The 24,939-nt window shown below is 37.7% G+C and overlaps 1 protein-coding gene across 1 annotated transcript; it reads left to right on the top strand.

Annotated features, from left to right (window-relative positions):
- The first annotated feature begins 2,240 nt into the window (after nt 1-2,240).
- LOC123464415 (phosphoethanolamine/phosphocholine phosphatase-like) lies at nt 2,241-4,088 on the top strand. The gene is made up of 2 exons (XM_045161268.1): nt 2,241-3,312; nt 3,750-4,088. Exons 1-2 carry the CDS (start codon nt 2,443-2,445, stop codon nt 4,086-4,088), a joined length of 1,209 nt encoding a protein of 402 aa, XP_045017203.1. The 5' UTR covers nt 2,241-2,442.
- Nucleotides 4,089-24,939: the final 20,851 nt, after the last annotated feature.

The following is a 24,939-nucleotide window of genomic DNA, read 5'->3' as shown; positions in this document are numbered from 1 at the left end:
TAGAAGCTGCTTCAATACCAACATAGGTTGTGCAAGAAAACTAACAGAGAAGGTCGAGTTCTATAATTCATTTTTGTATAGTATTCAATTGACCTTTGAAATCTATCCCTGAGTTCAAAATGCTGTAGTCCCGCTGTTTGAAATGAACGTTTCTCACTGAAGACTAACAGCGAATTCAATGTTCAGTAATTTCATTACAGACAACATTCCAATGGTAATCTAAGATTGATTTCAATGTTCTATCAGAAGTTACATGCTCAGAAAATTTCCTGTTGAAAACGAACATGAATTCAAAGGGCTAGAACTGTGTGAATACTGAGAATGCTTCCCATTGAAAACTGTGTACAGTGAAAAATTCTCTTTAAAAGTAGTAGCTAATTGAATATGGTATTATCATGTTTTGTAGGAAGCTCAATTCCCGTCTTAAAGTAAGCGCAATTGACAGATTCATTCACCTGTTATCTGGTAGGATCATATGCTATTGAAAATCCCAAGGAATACAATGATTAGGACATCTTGGATTCTTTCGTTTCTCATTGAAAACTCATCGTGAATGTCATGTTGTTCTGTCCTGTTCTCTACTGTAAACAAACCCGCTTTCCTAACTAAGCATGTATTCAGTGTTGCATAGTCCTGTTTTCTACGTGAACATTTCCCAATGAATAGTAATGTTCAATTCAAAGTTCTGTAAACCTGTTGTCTAGGAAGAATTATCCCCTGGAAAACTAAGAGTGAATGCAATGTGCTATTAGCCGGTTATGTACTAGCATCATTTACTAATGAATACTAACCGTGAATTGAAAAGATGAGAAGCTGCTTCAATTCCAACATAGGTTGTGCAAGAAAAGTAACAGAGAAGGTCGAGTTGTGTAATTCAATTGTGTATAATATTCAATTGCCCTTTGAAATCTATCCCTGAATGCAAAGTTCTGTTGTCCTGATGTTTGACATGAACGTTTCTCACTGAAGAATAATAGCAAATTCAGTGTTCTGTAATTTCATTACACACAACATTCCAATGGTAATGTAAGATTGATTTCAAAGTTCTATCAGAAGTTATATGCTCGGAATATTTCCTGTTGAAAACGAACATGAATTCAAAGGGCTAGAACTGTGTGGATTCTGAGAATGTTTCCCGTTTGTAACTGTGTAAAATAAACAATTCTCTTACAAAAGTAGGAACGAATTCAACATTCTATGATCGTATTTTGTAGGAAGCTCAATTCCCCTCTTAAACTAAGGGTAATTGACAGTGTCATTCACCGGTTATCTGGTGGAATCAGTTGCTATTGACAAATCCCGAGGAATTCAAAGAGTAGGACATCTTGGATTCTTTCATTTCTCATTGAAAACCTATCGTGAATGTCATGTTGTTCTGTCCTGTTTCCTCCTGTAAACAAACCCGCTTTCCTAACTAAGCCTGTATTCAATGTGGCATAGTGCTCTTTTGTACGTGAACATTTCCCAATGAATAGTCATGTTCAATTCAACGTTCCGTAATCCTGTTGTCTTGGTAGAGCTTATCCCGTGGGAAACTAAGAGTGAATGCAATGTGCTATTAGCCGGATATGTACTAGCATCATTTAGTAATGAAAACTAACCGTGAACTGAAAAGATTAGAAGCTGCTTCTATACCAACATAGGTTGTGCAAGAAAACTAACAGAGAAGGTCGAGTTCTGTAATTCAATTGTGTATAATATTCAATTGCCCTTTGAAATCTATCCCTGAATTCAAAGTTTTGTAGTCCCGCTCTTTGACATGAACGTTTCTCACTGAAGACTAACAGCGAATGCAATGTTCTGTAATTTCATTACTGACAACATTCAAATGGTAATCTAAGATTGATTTCAAGTTTCTATCACAAGTTATATGCTCGGAACATTTCCTGTTGAAAACGAACATGAATTCAAAGGGCTAGAACTGTGTGAATAGTGAGAATATTTCCCGTTGAAAACTGTGTAAAATAAACAATACTCTTTCAAAAGTAGGAGCGAATTCATCGTTCTATGATCGTATTTTGTAGGAAGCTCAATTCCCATCTTAAAGTAAGTGTAATTGACAGTGTCATTCACTGGATATCTGGTAGGATCAGTTGCTATTGAAAAATCCCATAGAGATGGGGTCTAGGTGGAGGGGCCAGCCCAGATGCGCACCATCCACAGTCCCTTGGGACTGACGGGACACGGGGAGCCCGGAGCTCAGAAACCCGGTGGGGGGTGGATAGACACCGAGTCCCTCCCTCAATTCCCGCAAGCACCCCTGACTCCATCCTGCATCCAGACAGCTTACCTAGAACCCCCCTTCCCTCTTTACACTCCAAACTCAAGCCGGGACAGACTGAAGCCGCTGCTGCCTCCCCCTCCCCTCACACACACGAGTTTTGGACAACAGCTGGAGGCCAACAAAGTCTGTAGAGGTGGTGCTCGGGTGATGTGCTAACCATGACCGGGTGTTTTCCAGTCGCTAGCCTGCGGTGCCTTTCTAGGGACGGCGGGATGGCTGCGCAGGGCGCCCCGCGCTTCCTACTCACCTTTGACTTCGACGAGACCATCATGGATGAAAACAGTGACGACTCCATCGTGCGCGCCGCCCCAGGCCAGCAACTACCGGAGAGCCTCCGTGCCACCTACCGCAAGGGTTATTACAACGAGTACAGGCAACGGGTCTTCAAGTACCTGGGCGAGCAGGGCGTGCGGCCGAGGGACCTGCGCGCCTTCTACGAGGCCATCCCCCTGTCACCAGGCATGAGCGACCTGCTGCAGTTCGTAGCCAAGCAGGGCTCGTGCTTCGAGGTGATCCTCATCTCGGATGCCAACATGTTCGGTGTGGAGAGCGCCCTGCGCGCCGCGGGCCACCACAGCCTGTTCTGTCGCATCCTCAGCAACCCATCCGGGCCCGACGTGCGAGGACTGCTGTCGCTGCGTCCCTTCCACACACACAGCTGCATGCGCTGTCCCGCCAACATGTGCAAGCACAAGGTGCTCAGTGACTACCTGCGTGAGCGCGCCCGCGACGGCGTGCAGTTCGAGAGCCTCTTCTACGTGGGCGACGGCGCCAACGACTTCTGCCCCATGGGGTTGCTGGAGGCCACGGACGTGGCCTTCCCGCGCCGTGGCTACCCCATGCACCGCCTCATCCAGGAGGTGCAGAAAGCCGAGCCCAGCTCCTTCCGTGCCCACATGGTGCCCTGGGAGTCGGCAGTGGACGTGCGCCTCCATCTGCAACAGGTGCTCAAGACGTGCTGGGAACAGCCACTGCCGCCGCCGCCCGAGCCGGGTCGGGGACCCGGAGTTGGGGGGAAGCCAGCGGTGGTGAGAGAGAAAACCTGGGCTGTTTTGGTTTTGTTTTTTTCCTATGCACCTTTTTCTTTCCATCTTTGCCTTTGCTATGTGCTCTTGGGGGAATTTGTGAAATTCCATCCACTTGGGGAGTTGGGGAGCGGGGTTCTGAGCTGGCCCTATCTATGCATTAAAAAACCCAGTGCCGCTGCCTCCCCACTTACTTCCACCACAGCCCAGTGCTACCGGAAGGGAGGGTGTGCGTACCTGGAAAGGCAGCAGTGTCCCCCTGACCTGCTATGAAGGGTCTCCTGGTAAATGAGAGAAAGAACAGCTCCCACTGCTTTGACCACTGCCCCGGGGCTCCCCTCCCCCAGCATTCCTTCAAGGGGACCCAGGATCCCTAAATCAGCATGCCAACACGGGACTCCCAGCCAACACAGCACCAGGTCTCCTAGATCTCGCTTCAGCCACCGCAAGCCCTCCGCTACGGCGCTCTACACCTTCTGCCCTCCTCCCATTCCCCACTCCGCCAGCCAGCCTCCAAGGAAGAACGAGCCAGAGGGAACAGTCGCCTCCTGGTAGTAGTACGAGGTAGCGCACTAACCACCCAGGTGGGTAAAGCCCACCTGGGACCTCTGAAAGAGCGACTACATCTCCTCACACCGCATCAAGCCTCATCTATCCAGCAAGAAGAGACCAAGAACTTTACCAAAGGAGTCCCTGCACACCCCCCCTCCAATACGGAACAGAAAGCCATGACGATTTTTAAGCAGAGCCAGGGAAGCCCAAGCCCCGCCACCCTCTGATAATCCAGACCTATAAAAGAGGTGAAGGGGAAAAAAAAAGAAATCCCATAGAATTGAAAGAGTAGGACATCTTGGATTCTTTGGTTTCTAATTGAAAACTCATCGTCAATGTCAAGATGACTGTCCTGTTCTCTAGTGTAAACAAACTGGCTGTCATAACTAACCCTGTATTCAATGTTTCATAGTCCTCTTTTGTTTCTGAACATTTCCCAATGAATAGTAATGTTCAATTCAAAGTTCCATAATCCTGTTGTCTAGGAAGAATTTATCCCGTGGAAAACTAAGAGTGAATGCAATGTGCTATTAGACAGTTATGTACTAGCATCATTTACTAATGAAAACTAACCGTTAAGTGAAAAGATTAGAAGCTGCTTCAATACCAACATAGGTTGTGCAAGAAAACTAACAGAAAGGTCGAGTTCTGTAATTCAATTGTGTATAATATTCAATTGCCCTTTGAAATCTATCCCTGAATTCAAAGTTCTGTAGTCCTGCTGTTGGACATAAACGTTTCTCACTGAAGACTAACAGCGAATTCAATGTTCTGTAATTTCATTACAGACAACATTCCAATGGTAATCTAACATTGATTTCAAAGTTCTATCAGATGTTATATGCACTCAACATTTCCTGTTGAAAACGAACATGAATTCAAAGGGCTAGAAATGTGTGAATACTGAGAATGTTTCCCGTTGAAAACTGTGTACAATAAACAATTCCCTTTCAAAAGTATGAGCTAATTCAATGTTGTATGATAGTATTATGTAGGAAGCTCAATTCCCATGTTAAAGTAAGCATAATTGACAGTGTCATTCACCGGTTATCAGGTAGGATCAGTTACTACTGAATAATCCCAAAGATTTCAAGTGTAGGACATCTTGGATTCTTTTGTTTCTCATTGAAAACTCATCGTGAATGTAATGTTGTTCTGTCCTGTTCTCTACTGTAAACATATCCGCTTTCCTAACTAAGCCTGTATTCAATGTTGCATAGCCCTCTTTTGTACGTGAACATTACCTAATGAATAGTAATGTTCAAATCAAAGTTCCGTAATCCTGTTGTCTAGGAAGAAGTTACCGCGTGGAAAACCAAGAGTGAATGCACTGTGCTATTAGACTGTTATGTTCAAGCATCATTTACTAATGAAAACTATCTGTGAACTGAAAACATTAGAAGCTGCTTCAATACCAACATAGGTTGTGTAAGAAAACTAACAGAGGAGGTCGAGTTCTGTACTTCAATTGTGTATAATATTCAATTGCCCTTTGAAATCTATCCCTGAATCCAAAGTACTGTAGTCCTGCTGTTTGACATGAACGTTTCTCACTGAAGAATAACAGCAATTTCAGTGTTCTGTAATTTCATTACACACAACATTCCAATGGTAATCTAAGATTGATTTCAAAGTTCTATCAGAAGTTATATGCTTGGAACTATTCCTGTTGAAAACGAACATGAAATCAAAGGGTTGCAACTGTGTGAATACTGAGAATGTTTCCCGTTGAAAACAGTGTACAATAAAGAATTCTCTTTCAAATTAGGAGCAAATTCAACGTTCTATGATCGTATGTTGTAGGAAGCTCAATTCCCGTCTTAAACTAAGCGTAATTGACAGTGTAATTCACCGGGTATCTGGTAGGATCAGGTGCTATTGAAAAATCCCAAGGACTTCAAAGAGTAGGACATCTTGGATTCTTTCGTTTCTCATTGAAAACTCATCGTGAATGTCATGTTGTTCTGTCCTGTTCTCTACTGTAAACAAATCCACTTTCCTAACTAAACCTGTATTCAATGTTGCATAGTCTTGTTTTCTAAGTTAACATTTCCCAATGAATAGTAATGTTAAATTCAACGTTCCAGAAACCTGTTGTCTAGGAAGAACTTATTCCCTGGAAAGCTAAGAGTGAATGCAATGTGCTATTAGCCGGTAATGTACTAGCATCATTTACTAATGAAAACTAACCGTGAACTGAAAACATTAGAAGCTGCTTCAATACCAACATAGGTTGTGTAAGAAAACTAACAGAGGAGGTCGAGTTCTGTACTTCAATTGTGTATAATATTCAATTGCCCTTTGAAATCTATCCGTGAATTCAAAGTTCTGTAGTCCCGCTGTTTGAAATGAACGTTTCTCACTGAAGAATGACAGCGAATTCAATGTTATGTAATTTCATTACACACAACATTTCAATGGTAATCTAAGATTTATTTCAAAATTCTATCTGAATTTATATGCTCAGAACATTTCCTGTTGAAAACAAACATGAATTCAATGGGCTAGAACTGTGTGAATACTGAGAATGATTCCCGTTGTAAACTGTGTACAACAAAAAATTCTCCTTCAAAATTAGAAGCGAATTCAAACTTCTATGATCGTATTGTGTAGGAAGCTCAATTCCTGTCCTAACATAAGCGTAATTGACAGTGTCATTCACCGGTTATCTGGTAGGATCAGTTCCTATTGAAAAATCCCAAGGATTTCAAGTGTAGGACAACTTGGATTCTTTTTTTTCCTCATTGAAATCTCATCGTGAATGTCATGTTGTTCTGTCTTGTTCTCTATTGTAAACAATTCCGGTATACTAACAAAGATGGTATTCAATGTTGCATTGTCCTGTTATCTAAGTGAACATTTCCCAATGATTAGTAATGTTCAAAATTCAACGTTCTGTAAACCTGATGACTAGGAGGAACTTATTCCTCTGGTAAACTAAGAGTGAATGCAATATGCTATTAGCCTGTTATGTACTAGCATCATTTACTAATGAAAACTAACTGTAAACAGAAAAGATTAGAAGCTGCTTCAATACCAACAATGTTTTTCAAGAAAACTAACAGAGCAAGTCGAGTTATGTAATTCAATTGTGTATAATATTCAATGGCCCTTTGAAATCTATCCCTGAATTCACAGTTCTGTAGTCCCGCTGTTTGAAGTGAACGTTTCTCACTGAAGAATAACAGCGAATTCAATGTTCTGTAATTTCGCTACAGACAACATTCCAATGTTAATCTAAGATTGATTTCAAACTTCTATCAGAAGGTAAATTCTCTCAGTATTTCCTGTTGAAAACGAACATGTATTCAAAGGGCTAGAACTGTGTGAATACTGAGAATCATTCCCGTTGAAAACTGTGTACAATAAACAAATCTCGTTCATAACTAGGAGCTAATTCAACGTTGTATGATCGTATTGTGTAGGAAGCTCAATTCCCCTCTTAAAGTAAGCGTAATTGACAGTTTCATTCACCGGTTATCTGGTAGGATCAGTTGCTATTGAAAAATCCCAAGGAATTGAAACAGTAGTTCATCTTGGATTCTTTCATTTCTCATTGATATCTCATAGTGCATTTCATGTTGTTTTCTCCTGTTCTCTACTGTAACTAACCCGCTTTCCTAGCTAAGCCTGTATTCAATGTTGCATAGTCCTGTTTTCTACGTGAACATTTCCCAATGAATAGTAATGTTAAATTCAATGTTCCATAAACCTGTTGTCATTTACCGTTTATCTGGTAGGAGCAGATTCTATTGAAAAGTTCCAAGGAAATCAAAGAGTAGGACATCTTACATTCTTATGTTTCTCATTGAAAACTGATCATGAATATGATGTTGTTCTGTCCTGTTGTCTACTGTAAACAAATCCGCTTTCCTACCTAAGCATGTATTCAATGTTGCATACTCCTGTTTTCTAAGTGAAAATTTCCCAATGAATAGTAATGTTCAATTCAACATTCTGTTGAACTGTTGTCTAGGAAGAACTTATCCCATGGAAAACGAAGAGTGAATGCAATGTGCTATTAGCTGGTTATGAACTAGCATCCTTTACTAATGAAAACTAACCATGAACTGAAAAGATTAGAAGCTGCTTCAATGCCAACATAGGTTGTGCAAGAACACTAACAGAGAAAGTCGAGTTCTGCAATTCAACTGTGCATAATATTCAATTGCCCTTTGAAATCTATCCCTGAATTTAAAGTTCTGTAGTTCCGCTGTTTGAAATGAATGTTTCCCACTGAAGACTAACACAATTCAATGTTCTGTAATTGAATTAGAGACAACATTCCAAAGGTAATCTAAGATTGATTTCAAAGTTCTATGAGATGTTATATGCTCAGAACATTTCCTGTTGAAAACAAACATGAATTCAAGGTCTGGAACTGTGTGATTAATGAGAGTGTTTCCCATTAAAAACTGTGTACAATAAACGATTCTCTTTCAAAAGTAGGAGCGAATTCAATGTTCTATGACCGTATTGTGTAGGAAGCTCAATTCCCATCTTAAAGTAAACGTATTTAACAATTTCATTCACAGGTTATGTAGTAGGATCAGTTGCTATTGAAAAATCCCAAGGAATTCACAGAGTAGGACTTCTTGCATTCTTTCGTTTCTCATTGAAAACTCATCGTGAATGTCATGTTGTTCTGTCCTGTTTTCTACTGTAACAAACCCACTTTCGTAACTAACCCTGTATTCAATGTTGCATAGTCCTGTTTTCTAAGAAACATTTTCCAATGAATAGTAATGTTCTATTCAACGTTTTGTAAACCTGTTGTCTAGGGAGAACTTATCCCCTGGAAAACTAAGAGTGAAAGCAATGTGGTATTATGCGGTAATGTATTAGCATCCTTTACTAATGAAAACTAACTGTGAACTGAAAAGATTAGAAGCTGCTTCAATACCAACATAGGTTGTGCAAGAAAACTAACAGAGAAATAGAGTTCTGTAATTCAATTTTGTATGATATTCAATTGCCCTTTGAAATCTATCCCTGAATTCAAAGTTCAGTTGTCCTGCTATTTTGAATGAACATTTCTCACTGAAGACTAACAGTGAATTCAATGTTCTGCAATTTAATTACAGACAACTTTCCAATGGTACTCTACGATTGACTTCAAAGTTCTATCAGAAGTTTTATGCTCGGAACATTTCCTGTTGAAAACGAACATGAATTCAACGGGCTGGAACTGTGTGCATACTGAGAATGATTCCCATTAAACTGTACAGTAAATATTTCTCTTTCAAATGTAGGAGCGAATTCAATGTTCTATGATCGTATTGTGTAGGAAGCTAATTCTGACTTAAAGTAAACGTTATTGACAGTTTCATTCACCGGTTATGTAGTAAGATCAGTTGCTATTGAAAAATCCCAAGGAATTGAAAGAGTAGGACATCTTGGATTTTTCGTTTCAAATTGAAAACTCATCGTGAATGTCATGTTGTTCTATCCTCTTCTCTATTGTAAACAAATCCGCTCTCCTAACTAATCCCGTATTCAATGTTGCATAGTCCTCTTTTCTAAGTGAACATTTCCCAATGGATAGTAATGTTCAATTCAAGGTTCCATAAACCTGTTGTCTAGGAACAACTTATCCCCTGGAAAACTAAGAGTGAATGCAATGTTCTAATAGCTGGTTATGTACTAGAAACATTTAATAATGTATACTAATCGTGAACTGAAAAGATTAGAAGCTGCTTCAACACCAACATAGGTTGTGCCAGAAAACTAACAGAAAAAGTCGCGTTCTGCAATACAATTGTGTATTATATTCAATTGTCCTTTGAAAACTGTTGTCCTGCTGTTTGAAATGAACGTTTCTCACTGAAGACTAACAGCGAATTCAATGTTCTGTAATTTCATTACAGACAACATTCCAAAGGTAATCTAATATTGAATTCAAAGTTCATTCATAAGTTATATGCTCGGAACATTTCCTGTTGAAAACGAACATGCATTAAATGGGCTAGAACTGTGTGAATATGAGAAAGTTTCCCATTGAAAACTGTGTACAATAAACAATTCTCTTTCAAAAGTAGGAGCAAATTCAATGTTCTATGATCATATTGTGTAGGAAGCTCAACTCCTGTCTTAAAGTAAGCGTATTTGACAGTTTCATTCACCGGTTATCTAGTAGGATCGGTTGCTATTGAAAAATCCCAAGGAATTCAAAGAGTAGGACATCTTGGATTCTTCCTTTTCTCATTGAAAACTCATCATGAATGTCATGTTGTTCTGTCCTGCTCTCTACTGTAAACAAATCCGCCCTCCTAAAAAATCCTGTATTCAATGTTGCATAGTCCTGTTTTCTAAGTGAACATTTCCCAATGAATAGTAATGTTCAATTAAACGTTCCATAAACCTGTTGTCTAGGAAGAATTTATCCCCTGGAAAACTAACAGTGAATGCAATGTGCTATTAGCCAGTCATGTACTAGCATCATTTACAAATGAAAACTAACCGTGAACTGAAAAGATTAGAAGCTGCTTCAATACCAACATAGGTTGTGCAAGAAAACTAACAGAGAAAGTCGAGTTCCAAAATTAATTGATTTCAACTTTCTATGAGATGTTATATGCTCGGAACTTTTCCTTTTGAAAACAAACATGAATTCAAGGTCTGGAACTGTGTGAATACTGAGAATGTTTCCCGTTGAAAACTGTGTACAATAAACGATTCTCTTTCAAAAGTAGGAGCGAATTCAACATTCTATGATTGTATTGTGTAGGAAGCTCAATTCCTGTCTCAACGTATTAATTGACAGTTTCATTTACCGTTTATCTGGTAGGAGCAGTTGCTATTGAAAAATCCCAAGGAATTCAGAGATTAGGACATCTTGGATTCTTTCATTTCTCATTGAAAACTGATCATGAATATGATGTTGTTCTGTGCTATTGTCTAATGTAAACAAATCCGCTTTCCTAACTAAGCCTGTATTCAATGTTGCACAGTCCTGTTGAAAAGGAACATGAATTCAAACGGCGAGAACTGTGTGAATACTGAGAATGTTTCTCGTTGAAAACTGTGTACAATAAACAATTCTCTTTCAAAAGTAGGTGCGAATTCAACGTTGTATGATCGTTTTGTGTAGGAAGCTCAATTCCCATCTTAAAGTAAGCGTAATTGACAGTTTCATTCACCGGTTATCTAGTAGGATCAGTTGTTATTGAAAAATCCCAATTCTCTTTCCAAAGTAGGAGGGAATTCAACATTCTATGATCGTATTGCATAGGTAGCACAATTCCCGTCATAAATTAAGCATAAATGACACTTTTGAAAGGGAATTGTTTATTGTACACAGTTTTCAACGGGAAACATTCTCGGAATTCTCACAGTTCTAGCCCTTTGAATTCATGTTCGTTTTCAACAGGAAATATTCCGAGCATATGACTTCTGATAGAACTTTGAAATCAATATTACATTACCATTGTAATGTTGTGTGTAATGAAATTACAGAACACTGAATTTGCTGTTATTATTCAGTGAGAAACGTTCATGTCAAACAGCAGGACTACAGAACTTTGAATTCAGGGATAGATTTCAAAGGGCAATTGAATATTATACACAATTGAAATACAGAACTCGACCTCCTCTGTTACTTTTTTTACACAACCTATGTTTGTATTGAAGCAGTGTCTATTATTTTCAGTTCACAGATAGTTTTCATTAGTCAATGATGCTTGTACATAACCGGCTAAGAGCACATTGCATTCACTCTTGGCTTTCCATGCGATAACTTCTTCCTAGACAGCAGGATTACGGAACTTTGATTTGAACATTACTATTCATTGGGAAATGTTCACTTAGAAAACAGGACTATGCAACATTGAATACATGCTTAGTTAGGAAATCGGATTTGTTTACTGTAGAGAACAGGACAGAACAACATGCCATTCACGATGAGTTTTCAATGAGAAACAAAAGAATCCAAGATGTCCTACTCTTTGAATTCCTTTTGGATTTTTCAATAGCAACTGATCCTACCAGATAACCGGTGAATGAAACTGTCAATTATGCTTACTTTAAGACGGGAATAGAGCTTCCTACGCAATATAATCATAAAACATTGAATTAGCTCCTACTTTTGAAAGAGAATTGTTTATTGTACACAGGTTTCAACGGGAAACATTTCTCAGTATTCACACAGTTCTAGCCCTTTGAATTCATGTTCGTTTTCAACAGGAAATGTTCGGAGCATATAACTTCTGATAGAACTTTGAAATCAATCTTAGATTATCATTGGAATGTTGTCTGTAATGAAATTACAGAACATTGAATTCGCTGTTAGTCATCGGTGAGAAACGTTCATGTCAAACAGCAGGACTATAGAACTTTGAATTCAGGGATAGATTTCAAAGGACAACTGAATATTATACACAATTGAAATACAGAACTCGACCTACTCTGTTAGTTTTCTTGCACAATCTATGTTGGTATTGAAACAGCTTCTAATCTTTTCAGTTCACGGTTAGTTTTCATTAGTAAATGATGCTAGTACATAACCGGCTAAGAGCACATTGCATTCACTCTTAGTTTTCCACGGGATAAGTTCTTCCTAGACAACAGGATTACAGAACTTAGAATTGAACATTACAATTCATTGGGAAATGTTCACGTACACAAAGGACTATGCAACATTGAATAAAGGCTTAGTTAGGAAAGCACGGTTGTTTACAGTAGAGAACAGGACAGAACAACATGACATTCACGATGAGTTTTCAATGAGAAACGAAAGAATCCAAGATGTCCTACTCTTTGAATTCCTTTGGATTTTTCCATAGCAACTGATCCTACCAGATAACTGGTGAATGAAACTGTCAATTACGATTACGTTAAGACGGCAATTGAGCGTCCGACACAATACGTTCATACAACATTGAATTAGCTCCTACTTTTTAAAGGGAATTGTTTATAGTTCACAGATTTCAACGGGAAACACTCTCAGTGTTCATATAGTTCTATCCCTTTGAATCCATGTTCTTTTTAAACAGGAAATGTTCCGAGCATGTAACTTCTGATAGAACTTTGAAATCAATCTTAGATTACCACTAGAATGTTGTCAGTAATGAAATTACAGAACCTTGAATTCGTTGTTAGTCTTCAGTGAGGAACGTTCATTTCAAACAGCAGGAGTAGAGAACTTTGAATTCAGGGATAGTTTTCAAAGGGCAATTGAATATTATACACAATTGAATTACAGAACTCGACCTATTCTGTTAGTTTTCTTGCACAACCTATGTTGGTATTGAAGCAGCTTCTACTCTTTTCAGTTCATGGTTAGTTTTCATTAGTAAATGATGCTAGTACATAACCGGCTAATAGCACATTGTATTCACTCTTAGTTTTCCAGAGGATGAATTCTTCCTAGACTACATGTTTACAGAACATTGAAGGGAACATTACTATTCATTGGGAAATGTTCACTTATAAAACAAGACTATGCAACATTGAATACCGGCTTTGTTAGGAAAGCTGATATGTTTACAGTAGAGAAAAGGACAGAACAACATGACATTCACGATGAGTTTTCAATGAGAAACGAAAGAATCCAGGATGTCCTTCACTTGGAATCCTTGGGATTTTTCAATAGTAACTGATCGTACCAGATAACCTGCGAATGACACTGTCAATTACACTCTACTTTAAGAGAGGAATTGAGCTTCCTACACAATACAATCATAGAACGTTGAATTCGCTAGTACTTTTAAATGAAAAATTGGATATTTTACACAGTTTTCAACGGGAAAGATTCTCAGTATTCACACAGTTCTAGCCCTTTGAATTCATGTTCGTTTTCAACAGGAAATATTGAGAGCAGAAAACTTCTGATAGAACTTTGAAATCAATCTTAGATTACCATTGGAATGTTGTCTGTAATAAAATTACAGAACATTGCATTTGCTGTTAGTCTTCAATGAGAAACGTTCATGTCAAACAGTGGGACTACAGAACTTTGAATTCTGGGATAGATTTCAAAGGGCAATTGAATATTATACACAATTGAATTACAGAACTCGACCTCCTTTGTTAGTTTTCTTGCACAAACTATGTTGGTATTCAAACAGCTTCTAATCTTTTCAGTTCATGGTTAGTTTTCATTACTAAATGATGCTAGTACATAACCGGCTATTAGCACATTGCATTCACTCTTAGTTTTCCCCGGGATAATTTCTTCCTAGACAACAGGGTTTCGGAGGGTGGAATTGAACAGTAGTATTCATTGGGAAATGTTCACTTAGAAAACAGGACTGTGCAACATTGAACACCGGCTTTGTTAGGAAAGCGGATTTGTTTACAGTAGAGAACAGGACAGGACAACATGATATTCACGATGAGTTTTCAATGAGAAACGAAAGAATCCAAGATGTTCTACACTTGAAATCCTTGGGATTTTTTATTAGGACCTGTCCTACCAGATAACCGATGAATGATACTGTCAATTACGCTTACATTAAGACGGGAATTGAGCTTCCTACACAATACGATCATAGAATGTTGAATTCGTTCCTACCTTCGAAAGAGATTTCTTTTATTTTACACAGTTACAAACGGGTAACATTCTCAGAATTCACACAGTTCTAGCCCTTTGAATTCATGTTCGTTTTCAACAGGAAATATTCCGAGCATATAATTTCTGATAGAACTTTGAAATCAGTCTTAGATTACCATTGGAACATTGAATTTGCTGTTTTTATTCAGTGAGAAACATTCATGTCAAACAGCATTACTACAGAACTTTGAATTCGTGGATAGATTTCAAAGGGCAATTGAATATTATACACAACAGAAATACAGAACTCAACCTCCTCTGTTTCTTTTCTTACACAACCTATGGTGGTATTGAAGCAGCGTCTAATATTTTCAGTTCACAGATAGTTTTCATTAGTAAATGATGCTTGTATATAACCGGCTAAGAGCACATTGCATTCACTCTTGGTTTGCCATGCGATAACTTCTTCCTAGACAGCAGGATTACGGAACTTTGATTTGAACATTACTATTCATTGGGAAATGTTCACGTAGAAAACAGGACTATGCAACATTGAATACATGCTTAGTTAGGAAAGCGGGTTTGTTTACAGTAGAGAACAGGACAGGACAACATGACATTCACGATGAGTTTTCAATGAGAAACGAAAGAATTCAAGATGTCCTACTCTTTGAATTCCTTTGGATTTTTCCATAGCAACTGATCCTACCAGATAACAGGTGAATGAAACTGTCAATTACGCTTACGTTAAGACGGGAATTGAGCTTCCAACACAATACGATCATACAACATTGAATTAGCTCCTACTTTTGATAGGGAATTGTTTACTGTACACAGTTTTCAATGGGAAACATTCTCAGAATTCACACAGTTCTAGCCCTTTCAATTCATGTTCGTTTTCAACAGGAAATGTTCCGAGCATATAACTTCTGATAGAAGTTTGAAATCAATCTTAGATTACCATCGGAATGTTGTCTGCAACGAAATTACAAAACATTGAACTCGCTGTTATTCTGCCGTGAGAAACGTTCATTTCAAACAGCGGTACTACAGAACCTGGAATTCAGGGATAGATTTCAAATTTCAATTGAATATTATACAGAATTGAATTACAGAACTCGACCTTCTCTGTAAGTTTTCTTGCACACCCTATGTTTGTATTGAAACAGCTTCTAATCTTTTCAGTTCACGGTTAGTTATCATTGGTAAATGATGCTAGTACATAACCGGCTAATAGCACATTGCATTCACTCTTAGTTTTCCAGGGGAAAAGCTATAACTAGACAACAGGTTTACAGAACGTTGAATTGAACATTACTAATCATTGGGAAATGTTAGCTTAGAAAACAGGACTATGAAACATTGAATACAGGCTTAGTTAGGAAAGCTGATTTGTTTACAGAAGAGAACAGGACAGGACAACATGACATTCACAATGTGTTTTCAATGAGAAATGAAAGAATACAAGATATACTACACTTGAAATCCTTGGGATTTTAAAATAGCAACTGATCCTACCAGATAACCAGTGAATGACACTGTCAATTACGCTTACTGTAAGACAGGAATTGAGCTTCCTACACAATATGATCATAGAACGTTGAATTCGCTCCTACTTTTAACAGAAAAATTGTATATTTTACACACTTTTCAATGGGAAACATTTTCAGAATTCACACAGTTCTAGCCCTTTCCATACATTGTCATTTTCAGCAGGAAATGTTCTGAGCATATAACTTCTGATAGAACATTGAAATCAATCTTAGATTACCATTGGAATGTTGTCAGTAATGAAATTACAGAACATTGAATTCGCTGTTAGTCTTCAGTGAGAAACGTTCATGTCAAACAGCGGGACTACAGAGCTTTGAATTCAGGGATAGATTTCAAAGTGCAATTGAATATTATATACAATTGAATTACACAACTCGACCTTCTCTGTCAGTTTTCTTGCACAAACTATGTTGGTATTGAACAGCTTCCAATCTTTTCAGTTCACGGTTAGTTTTCATTAGTAAAAGATGCTAGTCCATAACTGGCTAATAGCACATTGCATTCACTCTTAGTTTTTCAGGGGATAAGTTCTTCGTAGACAACAGGATTACAGAACTTTGAATTGAACATTACTATTCATTGGGAAATGTTCACGTAGAAAACAAGACTATGCAACATTGAATACAGGTTTAGTTAGGAAAGCGCATTTGTTTACACTGGAGAACAGGTCAGAATAACTTGACTTTCACGCTGAGTTTTCAATAAGAAACGAAAGAATCCAAGATGTCCTACTCATTGAATTCATTGGGATTTTGCAAAAGCAATTGATCCTACCAGATAACCGGTGAATGACACTGTCAATTACGCTTACGTTGAGACAAGAATTGAGCTTCCTACACAATATGATCATAGAACGATGAATTCGCTCCTAATTTGAAAGAGAATTCTTTATTGTACACTGGTTTCAATGGGAAATATTCTCAGTATTCACAAAGTTGCAGCCCTATGATTTCATGTTCAATTGCAACAGGAACAGTTCCGAGCATAGAACTTCTGATAGAACTTTGAAATCAATCTTAGATTACCATTAGAATGTTGTCTGTAATGAAATTACAGAACATTGAATTTGTTGTTAGGCTTCAGTGAGAAACGTCCTTTTCAAACAGTGGGACTACAGAACTTTGAATTCAGGGATAGATTTCAAAGGGCAACTTAATAGTATACACAATTGAATTACAGAACACGACTTTCTCTGTGAGTTTTCTTGCACAAAATATGTTGGTTTTGAAGCAGCTTCTAATCTTCTCATTTCACGGTTAGTTTTCATTAGTAAATGATGCTAGTACATAACTGGCTAATAGCAAGTTGCATTCACTCTTAGTTTTCCAGGGGATAAGTTCTTCCTAGACAACAGGGTTACGGAACGTTCAATTGAACATTACCATTCATTGGGAAATGTCCACTTAGAAAACAGGACTATTCAACATTGAATACAGGCTTAGTTAGGAAAGCGCGTTTGTTTACAGTAGAGAACTGCACAGAACAACATGACATTCTCGAGGAGTTTTCAATAAGAAACGAAAGAATCCAAGAGTTCCTACTCTAGGAATTCCTTGGGATTTTTCAATAGCAACTGATCCTACTAGATAACCGGTGAAAGACACTGTCAATTACGCTTACGTTAAGAGGGGAATTGAACTTCCTACACAATAAGATCATAGAAGGTTGAATTCGCTCGTACTTTTGAAAGACAATTGTTTATTGTACACAGTTTTCAACGGGAAACATTCTCAGTATTCACACAGTTTTAGCCCTTTGAATATATGTTCGTTTTCAACAGGAAATGTTGAGAGCATATAACTTCTGATAGAACTTTGAAATCAATGTTAGATTACCATTTGAATGTTGTCTGTAATGAAATTACAGAACATTGAATTCGCTGTTAGTCTTCAATGAGAAACGTTCATGTCAAACAGCCGGACTACAGAACTTTGAATTCAGGAGTAGATTTCAAAGGGCAACTGAATAGTATACACAATTGAATTACAGAACTGGACTTCCTCTGTGAGTTTTCTGGCACAACCTATGTTGGTTTTGAAGCAGCTTCCAATGTTTTCAGTTCACGTTTAGTTTTCATTAGTAAATGATGCTAGTACATAACCGGCTAATAGCACATTGAATTCACTCTTAGTTTTCCATGGGTAAGTACGTCCTACACAACAGGTTTAGGGAACGTTGATTTGAACATTACTATTCATTGGCAAATGTTCACTTATAAAACTGGACTATGCAACATTGAATACCCCCTTTCTTAGGAAAGCAGATTTCTATACAGTAGAGAACAGGACAGAACCACATGACATTCATGATGAGTTTTCAATGAGAAAAGAAAGAAACCAAGAGTGCTACTCTTTAAATTCCTTGGGATTTTTCAATAGAAACTGATCCTACCAGATTACGAGTGAATGACACTGTCAATTACGCTTACGTAAAGATGGAAATTGAGCTCCCTACACGATATGATCATAGAACGTTGAATTCGTTCATACTTTTGAAACAGTATTGTTTATTGTACACAGTTTTCATCGGGAAACATTCTCAGTATTTACACAGTTGCAGCCCTTTGATTTCATGTTCGTTTTCAACAGGAACAGTTCCGAGCATATAACTTCTGATAGAACCTTGAAATCAATCTTAGATTATCATTGGAATGTTGTCTGTAATGAAATTACAGAACATTGAATTCGCTGTTTGTCTTCAGTGAGAAACGTTCATTTCAAACAGCGGGACTACAGAACTTTGAATTCAGGGATAGATTTCAAGGGCAATTGAATATTATACACAAATGTATTACAGAACTCGACCTTCTCTGTTAGTTTTCTTGCACAATCTGTGTTGGTATTGAAGCAGCTTCTAATCTTTTCAGTTCACGTTTAGTTTTCATTCGTAAATGATGCTGGTACATAACTGGCTAATAGCACATTGCATACACTCTTGGTTTTCAAAGGGATAAGTTCTTCGTAGACAGCAGGATTACAGAACTTTGAATTGAACATTACTATATATTGGGATATGTTCACATAGACAAGAGGACTATGCAACAATGAATACAGGCTTAGTTAGGAAAGCAGGATATTTTACAGTAGAGAACAGGACAGAACAACATGACATTCATCATGAGTGTTCAATGAGAAACGAAAGAATCCAAGATGTCCTACTCTTTGAATTCCTTGGGATTTTTCAATAGCAACTGATCCTACCACATAACCGGTGAATGACACTGTCAATTATGCTTACTTTAAGACGGGAATTGAGCTTCCTACACAATATGATCATAGAACGTGCAAGTCGCTCCTACTTTTGAAAGAGAATTGTTTATTGTACACAGTTCTCAACCGGAAGCATTCTTAGTATTCACACAGTTGCAGCCCTTTGATTTCATGTTCATTTTCAACAGGAAATGTTGAATGGAATATTACTATTCATTGGGAAATGTTCACTTAGAAAACAGGACTATGCAACATTGAATACAGGCTTACTTAGGAAATCAGGTTTCTTTACAATAGAGAACAGGACAGAACAACATGACATTCACGATGAGTTTGCAATGAGAAACGAAAGAATCCAAGATGTCCTACTCTTTGAATTCCTTGGGATTTTTCAATAGCAACTGATCCTAAAAGATTACCGGTGAATGAAACTGTCAATTAGCCTTTGTTTATGACGGGAATTGAGCTTTCTACACAATATGATCACACAACGTTTTATTAGCTCCTACATTTGATGGAGAATTGTTTATTGTACACAGTTTTCAACAGGAAACATTCTCAGTATTCACACAGTTCTAGCCCTTTGAATACATGTTCGTTTTCAACAGGAAATGTTGAGAGCATATAACTTCTGATAGAACTTTGAAATCAATTTTACATTACCATTTGAATGTTGTCTGTAATGAACTTACAGAACATTGAATTCGCTGTTGGTCTTCAGTGAGAAACGTTCATTTCCAACAGCGGGTCTACAGAACTTTGAATTCAGGGATAGAATTTAAAGGGCAATTGGATAGTATACAAAATTGAATTACAGAACTCGACTTTATCTGTGAGTTTTCTTGCACAACCTAGGTTGGTGTTGAAGCAGCTTCAAATCTTTTCAGTTCACGGTTAGTTTTCATTAGTAAATGATGCTAGTACATAACCGGCTAATAGCTCATTGCATTCACTCTTAGTTTTCCAGGGGATAAGTTCTTCCTAGACAACAGGTTTACGGAAGGTTGAATTGAACATTACTATTCATTGGGAAATACTCAGTTAGAAAACAGGACTATGCAACATTGAATACATGCTTAGGAAGGAAAGCGGATTTTTTTACAGTAGAGAATAGGACAGAACAAGATGACATTCATGATGAGTTTTCAATGAGAAAGGAAAGAATCCAAGATGTCCTACTGTTTGTATTCCTTGGTATTTTCAATAGCAACTCATCCTAACAGATTACCGGTGAATGAAACAGTCAATTAGGCTTAGTTTAAGATGGGAATTGAGCTTTCTACACCATATGATCACACAACGTTGTATTAGCTCCTACTTTTGAAAGAGCATTGTTTATTGTACACAGTTTTCAAAGGGAAACATTGTCAGTATTCACACAGTTCTAGCCCTTTGAATTCATGTTAGTTTTCAACAGGAAATGTTTCGAGCATATAACTTCTTTTTTTTTTTTTTTTTTTAAATTTTTATTAACATTTTCCATGATTATAAAATATATCCCATGGTAATTCCCTCCCTCCCCACCCCCACATTTTCCCGTTTGAAATTCCATTCTCAATCATATTACCTCCCCATTACAATCATTGTAATTACATATATACAATATCAACCTATTAAGTATCCTCCTCCCTTCCTTTCTCCACCCTTTATGTCTCCTTTTCAACTTACTGGCCTCTGCTACTAAGTATTTTCATTCTCACACAGAAGCCCAGTCATCTGTAGCTAGGATCCCCATATGAGGGAGAACATGTGGCACTTGGCTTTCTGGGCCTGGGTTACCTGACAGTATAATACTTTCCAGGTCCATCCATTTTTCTGCAAATTTCATAACTTCATTTTTCTTTACCGCTGAGTAGAACTCCATTGTATAAATGTACCACATCTTCATTATCCACTCATCTGTTGAGGGACATCTAGGCTGGTTCCATTTCCCAGCTATTATAAATTGAGCAGCAATAAACATGGTTGAGCATGTACTTCTAAGGAAATGAGATGAATCCTTTGGATATATGCCTAGGAGTGCTATAGCTGGGTCATATGGTAGATCAATCTCTAGCTGCTTTAGGAACCTCCACACTGTTTTCCACAATGGCTGGACCAGATTGCACTCCCACCAGCAGTGCAGAAGGGTTCCTTTTTTTCCACATCCCCGCCAACATTTATGATCATTTGTTTCCATGATGGTGGCCAATCTGACAGGAGTGAGATGGAATCTCAATGTAGTTTTAATCTGCATTTCCCTGATGAATAGTGACGTAGAACATTTTTTTAGGTGCTTATATGCCATTCGTATTTCTTCCTTTGAGAACTCTCTATTTAGCTCCTTAGCCCATTTTTTGATTGGCCTGTTTGATTCCTTATTAGTTAACTTTTTGAGTTCTTTGTATATCCTAGATATTAATCCTTTATCAGATATATAGCTGGCGAAGATTTTTTCCCATTCTGTAGGTTGCCTCTTTGCTTTTTTCACTGTGTCCTTTGCGGTGCAAAATCTTTGTAATTTCATTAGGTCCCAGTGGTTAATCTGTGGTTTTATTACCTGAGCAATTGGGGTTGTATTTAGAAAGTCTTTGCCAAGACCAATATGTTGGAGGGTTTCCCCTACTTTTTCCTCTAGCAGTTTCAAAGTTTCCGGTCTGATGTTAAGGTCTTTAATCCATTTGGACTTAATTCTTGTGCATGGCAAGAGAGAAGAATCTATTTTCATCCTTCTGCAGATATTTATCCAGTTTTCAAAACACCATTTGCTGAAGAGGCTGTCTCTTCTCCAATGAGTATTTTTGGCATTTTTATCGAATATCAGGTGGCTATAGCTACTTGGGCTTACATCTGGGTCCTCTATTCTGTTCCACTGATTTACATGTCTGTTTTTGTGCCAGTACCATGCTGTTTTTGTTACTATGGCTCTGTAGTATAGGTTAAAATCAGGTATGGTGATACCACCAGCCTCTTTTTTGTTGCTCAGTATTATTTTAGATATTCGAGGTTTTTTATGATTCCAAATGAATTTTTGGATTGTTTTTTCTATTTCCATGAAGAAAGCCTTTGGAATTTTGATAGGGATTGCATTAAATGTGTAGATTGCTTTAGGTAAGATTGCCATTTTCACGATATTGATTCTTCCAAGCCAGGAACAAGGGATGTTTCTCCACTTTCTAGTGTCTTCTGCAATTTCTCGCTTGAGTGTCTTAAAGTTCTCATTGTATAGATTCTTTACTTCCTTAGTTAGGTTTATTCCAAGGTATTTTATTTTTTTTGATGCTATTGTGAATGGGAGTGATTCTCTGATTTCATCCTCTGTGTGTTTGTTGTTAGCATATATGAAGGCTACTGATTTCTGTGTATTTATTTTGTATCCTGCTACATTGCTGTAGGTTTTGATTTGCTCTAACAGCTTGCTAGTAGAGTCTTTAGGGTCCTTTATGTATAGAATCATGTCATCTGCAAATAATGATAGCTTGATTTCTTCCTTTCCAATTTGTATCCCTTTTATGTGTGTCTCTTGCCTTATTGCTATGGCTAAGACTTCCAAAACTATATTAAATAGAAGTGGAGACAGTGGACACCCTTGTCTTGTTCCTGATTTTAGTGGAAAAGCTTCCAGTTTTTCCCCATTTAGTAATATGTTGGCTGTAGGCTTGTCATAAATAGCCTTTATTATATTGAGATATGTTCCTTCTATTCCCAGTCTCTGTAGGACTTTTATCATGAAGGCATGTTGGATTTTGTCAAATGCTTTCTCTGCATCTAATGAGATGATCATGTGATTTTTGTCCTTCAACCCATTTATGTAATGTATTACATTTATAGATTTGCGTATGTTGAACCATCCCTGCATCTCTGGGATAAAGCCTACTTGGTCAGGGAGAATGATCTTTTTGATATACTCTTGTATTCTGTTTGCCAATATTTTGTTGAGAATTTTTGCATCTATGTTCATGAGGGAGATTGGTCTGTAATTTTCTTTTTTTGTTCTATCTTTGCCTGGTTTTGGTATCAGGGTGATGCTGGCCTCATAGAAGGAGTTTGGTAGGATTCCTTCTTTTTCTATTTCCTGGAAAAGCTTAAGAAGCAATGGTGTTAGCTCTTCCTTAAAAGTCTGGTAAAATTCAGCAGTGAATCCATCCGGGCCTGGGCTTTTTTTAGTTGGGAGATTATTGATAACTGCTCGGATCTCCATGTTTGTTATAGGTCTATTTAAGTGATTAATCTCATTTTGATTTAATTTAGGTAGGTCATATAGATCAAGGAAATCATCCATTTCTTTCAGATTTTCATACTTTGTGGAGTATCTGCTTTTATAGTATGTCCCTATAATTTTTTGAATTTCTCTGGAATCTGTTGTGATGTTACCTTGTTCATCTCTGATTTTATTAATTTGTGTCTCTTCTCTCTTTCTTTTGGTCAGATTTGCTAAGGGTTTATCAATCTTGTTTATCCTTTCAAAGAACCAACTCTTTGTTTCATTAATTCTTTGGATTGTTCTTTTTGTTTCTATTTCATTAATTTCTGCCCTAATCTTTATTATTTCTTCCCGTCTACTACTTTTTGGTTTGCCTTGTTCTTCTTTTTCCAAGGCTTTAAGGCGAAGCATTAGGTCGTTTACTTGCGACCTTTCTAATTTCTTAATATAGGCACTTAAGGCTATAAATTTACCTCTTAGAACTGCCTTCATTGTGTCCCAGAGATTTTGGTATGTTGTGTTCTCATTATCATTTGACTCTATAAATTTTTCGATTTCCTTTTTGATTTCTTCATTGACCCACTCATCATTTAGTAGTGTATTGTTTAGCTTCCATGATTTTGTGTATGCTCTATAGCCTTTCTTGCTACTGATTTGTAGTTTAATTTCATTGTGGTCAGATAGAATGCAAGGAATTATTTCAATTTTCCTGAATTTGTTAAGATTTGCTTTGTGTCCTAATATATGGTCTATTTTAGAGAATGTTCCATGTGCTGCTGAAAAGAATGTATATTCTGCAGCCTTTGGATGAAATGTCCTGTATATATCTGTTAGGTCCATATCTTCTATGACCTCATTTAGTCCAGATGCCTCTCTGTTTATTCTTTCCCTGGATGACCTGTCAATTGATGAGAGTTGGGTGTTAAAGTCACCCACCACCACCGTGTTTGGTGTTATCTGTGACCTTAGTTCTAATAGTGTTTTTTTGACGAATTTGGGAGCCCCCATGTTAGGTGCATATATGTTTAGGATTGTAATGTCCTCCTGTTGGAGTGTGCCCTTAATCAATATAAAGTGACCTTCCTTATCTTTTTTGACTAACTTCGGACTAAAGTCCACCCTGTCTGATATTAGGATAGCAACCCCTGCTTGTTTTCTAGGCCCATTTGCTTGAAACACCGTCTTCCAACCTTTCACCCTAAGATAATGTCTATCCTTTGTAGAAAGGTGAGTTTCTTGAAGACAACAAATTGTAGGATCCTGCTTTTTAACCCAGTCTGCAAATCTATGTCTTTTCGTTGGGGCATTGAGACCGCTGATATTAAGAGATATTATTGAAAGGTGTGTATTTATGTTTGCCATTTTTGTGTGTGTGTGTGTGTGTGTGTTACTGGTTCTACCTGTGCTCTCTTCTGTTAACTGGTATTTGAGTATGGCTGGTTTTTTCTAGGTTCCTTATATGTGTGCTTTTCCTTTTGTTCAGCATGGAGGATTCTATCAAGTATTTTCTGTAGAGCTGGTTTTGTCTTCAGATATTCCTTTAACCTGCTTTTGTCATGGAATGTCTTTATTTCTCCATCTATTTGGATGGATAACTTTGCAGGATAAAGTAACCTTGGTTGACAGTTGTTATCTTTCAGAAC

The sequence above is a fragment of the Jaculus jaculus genome, chromosome 11, assembly GCF_020740685.1.
Source record: "Jaculus jaculus isolate mJacJac1 chromosome 11, mJacJac1.mat.Y.cur, whole genome shotgun sequence".
Lineage (NCBI taxonomy): Eukaryota > Metazoa > Chordata > Mammalia > Rodentia > Dipodidae > Jaculus > Jaculus jaculus.
This window is presented reverse-complemented; position numbering and strand designations above follow the sequence as displayed.

Bases quoted from the DNA above. Each gene is read 5' to 3' on its own strand.
- LOC123464415 (XM_045161268.1), top strand. From the start codon at position 2,443: ATGACCGGGTGTTTTCCAGTCGCTAGCCTGCGGTGCCTTTCTAGGGAC. The intron at 3,313-3,749 runs GTGAGAGAGAAA...ATCTCGCTTCAG, and splicing joins TTGGGGGGAAGCCAGCGGTG to CCACCGCAAGCCCTCCGCTA.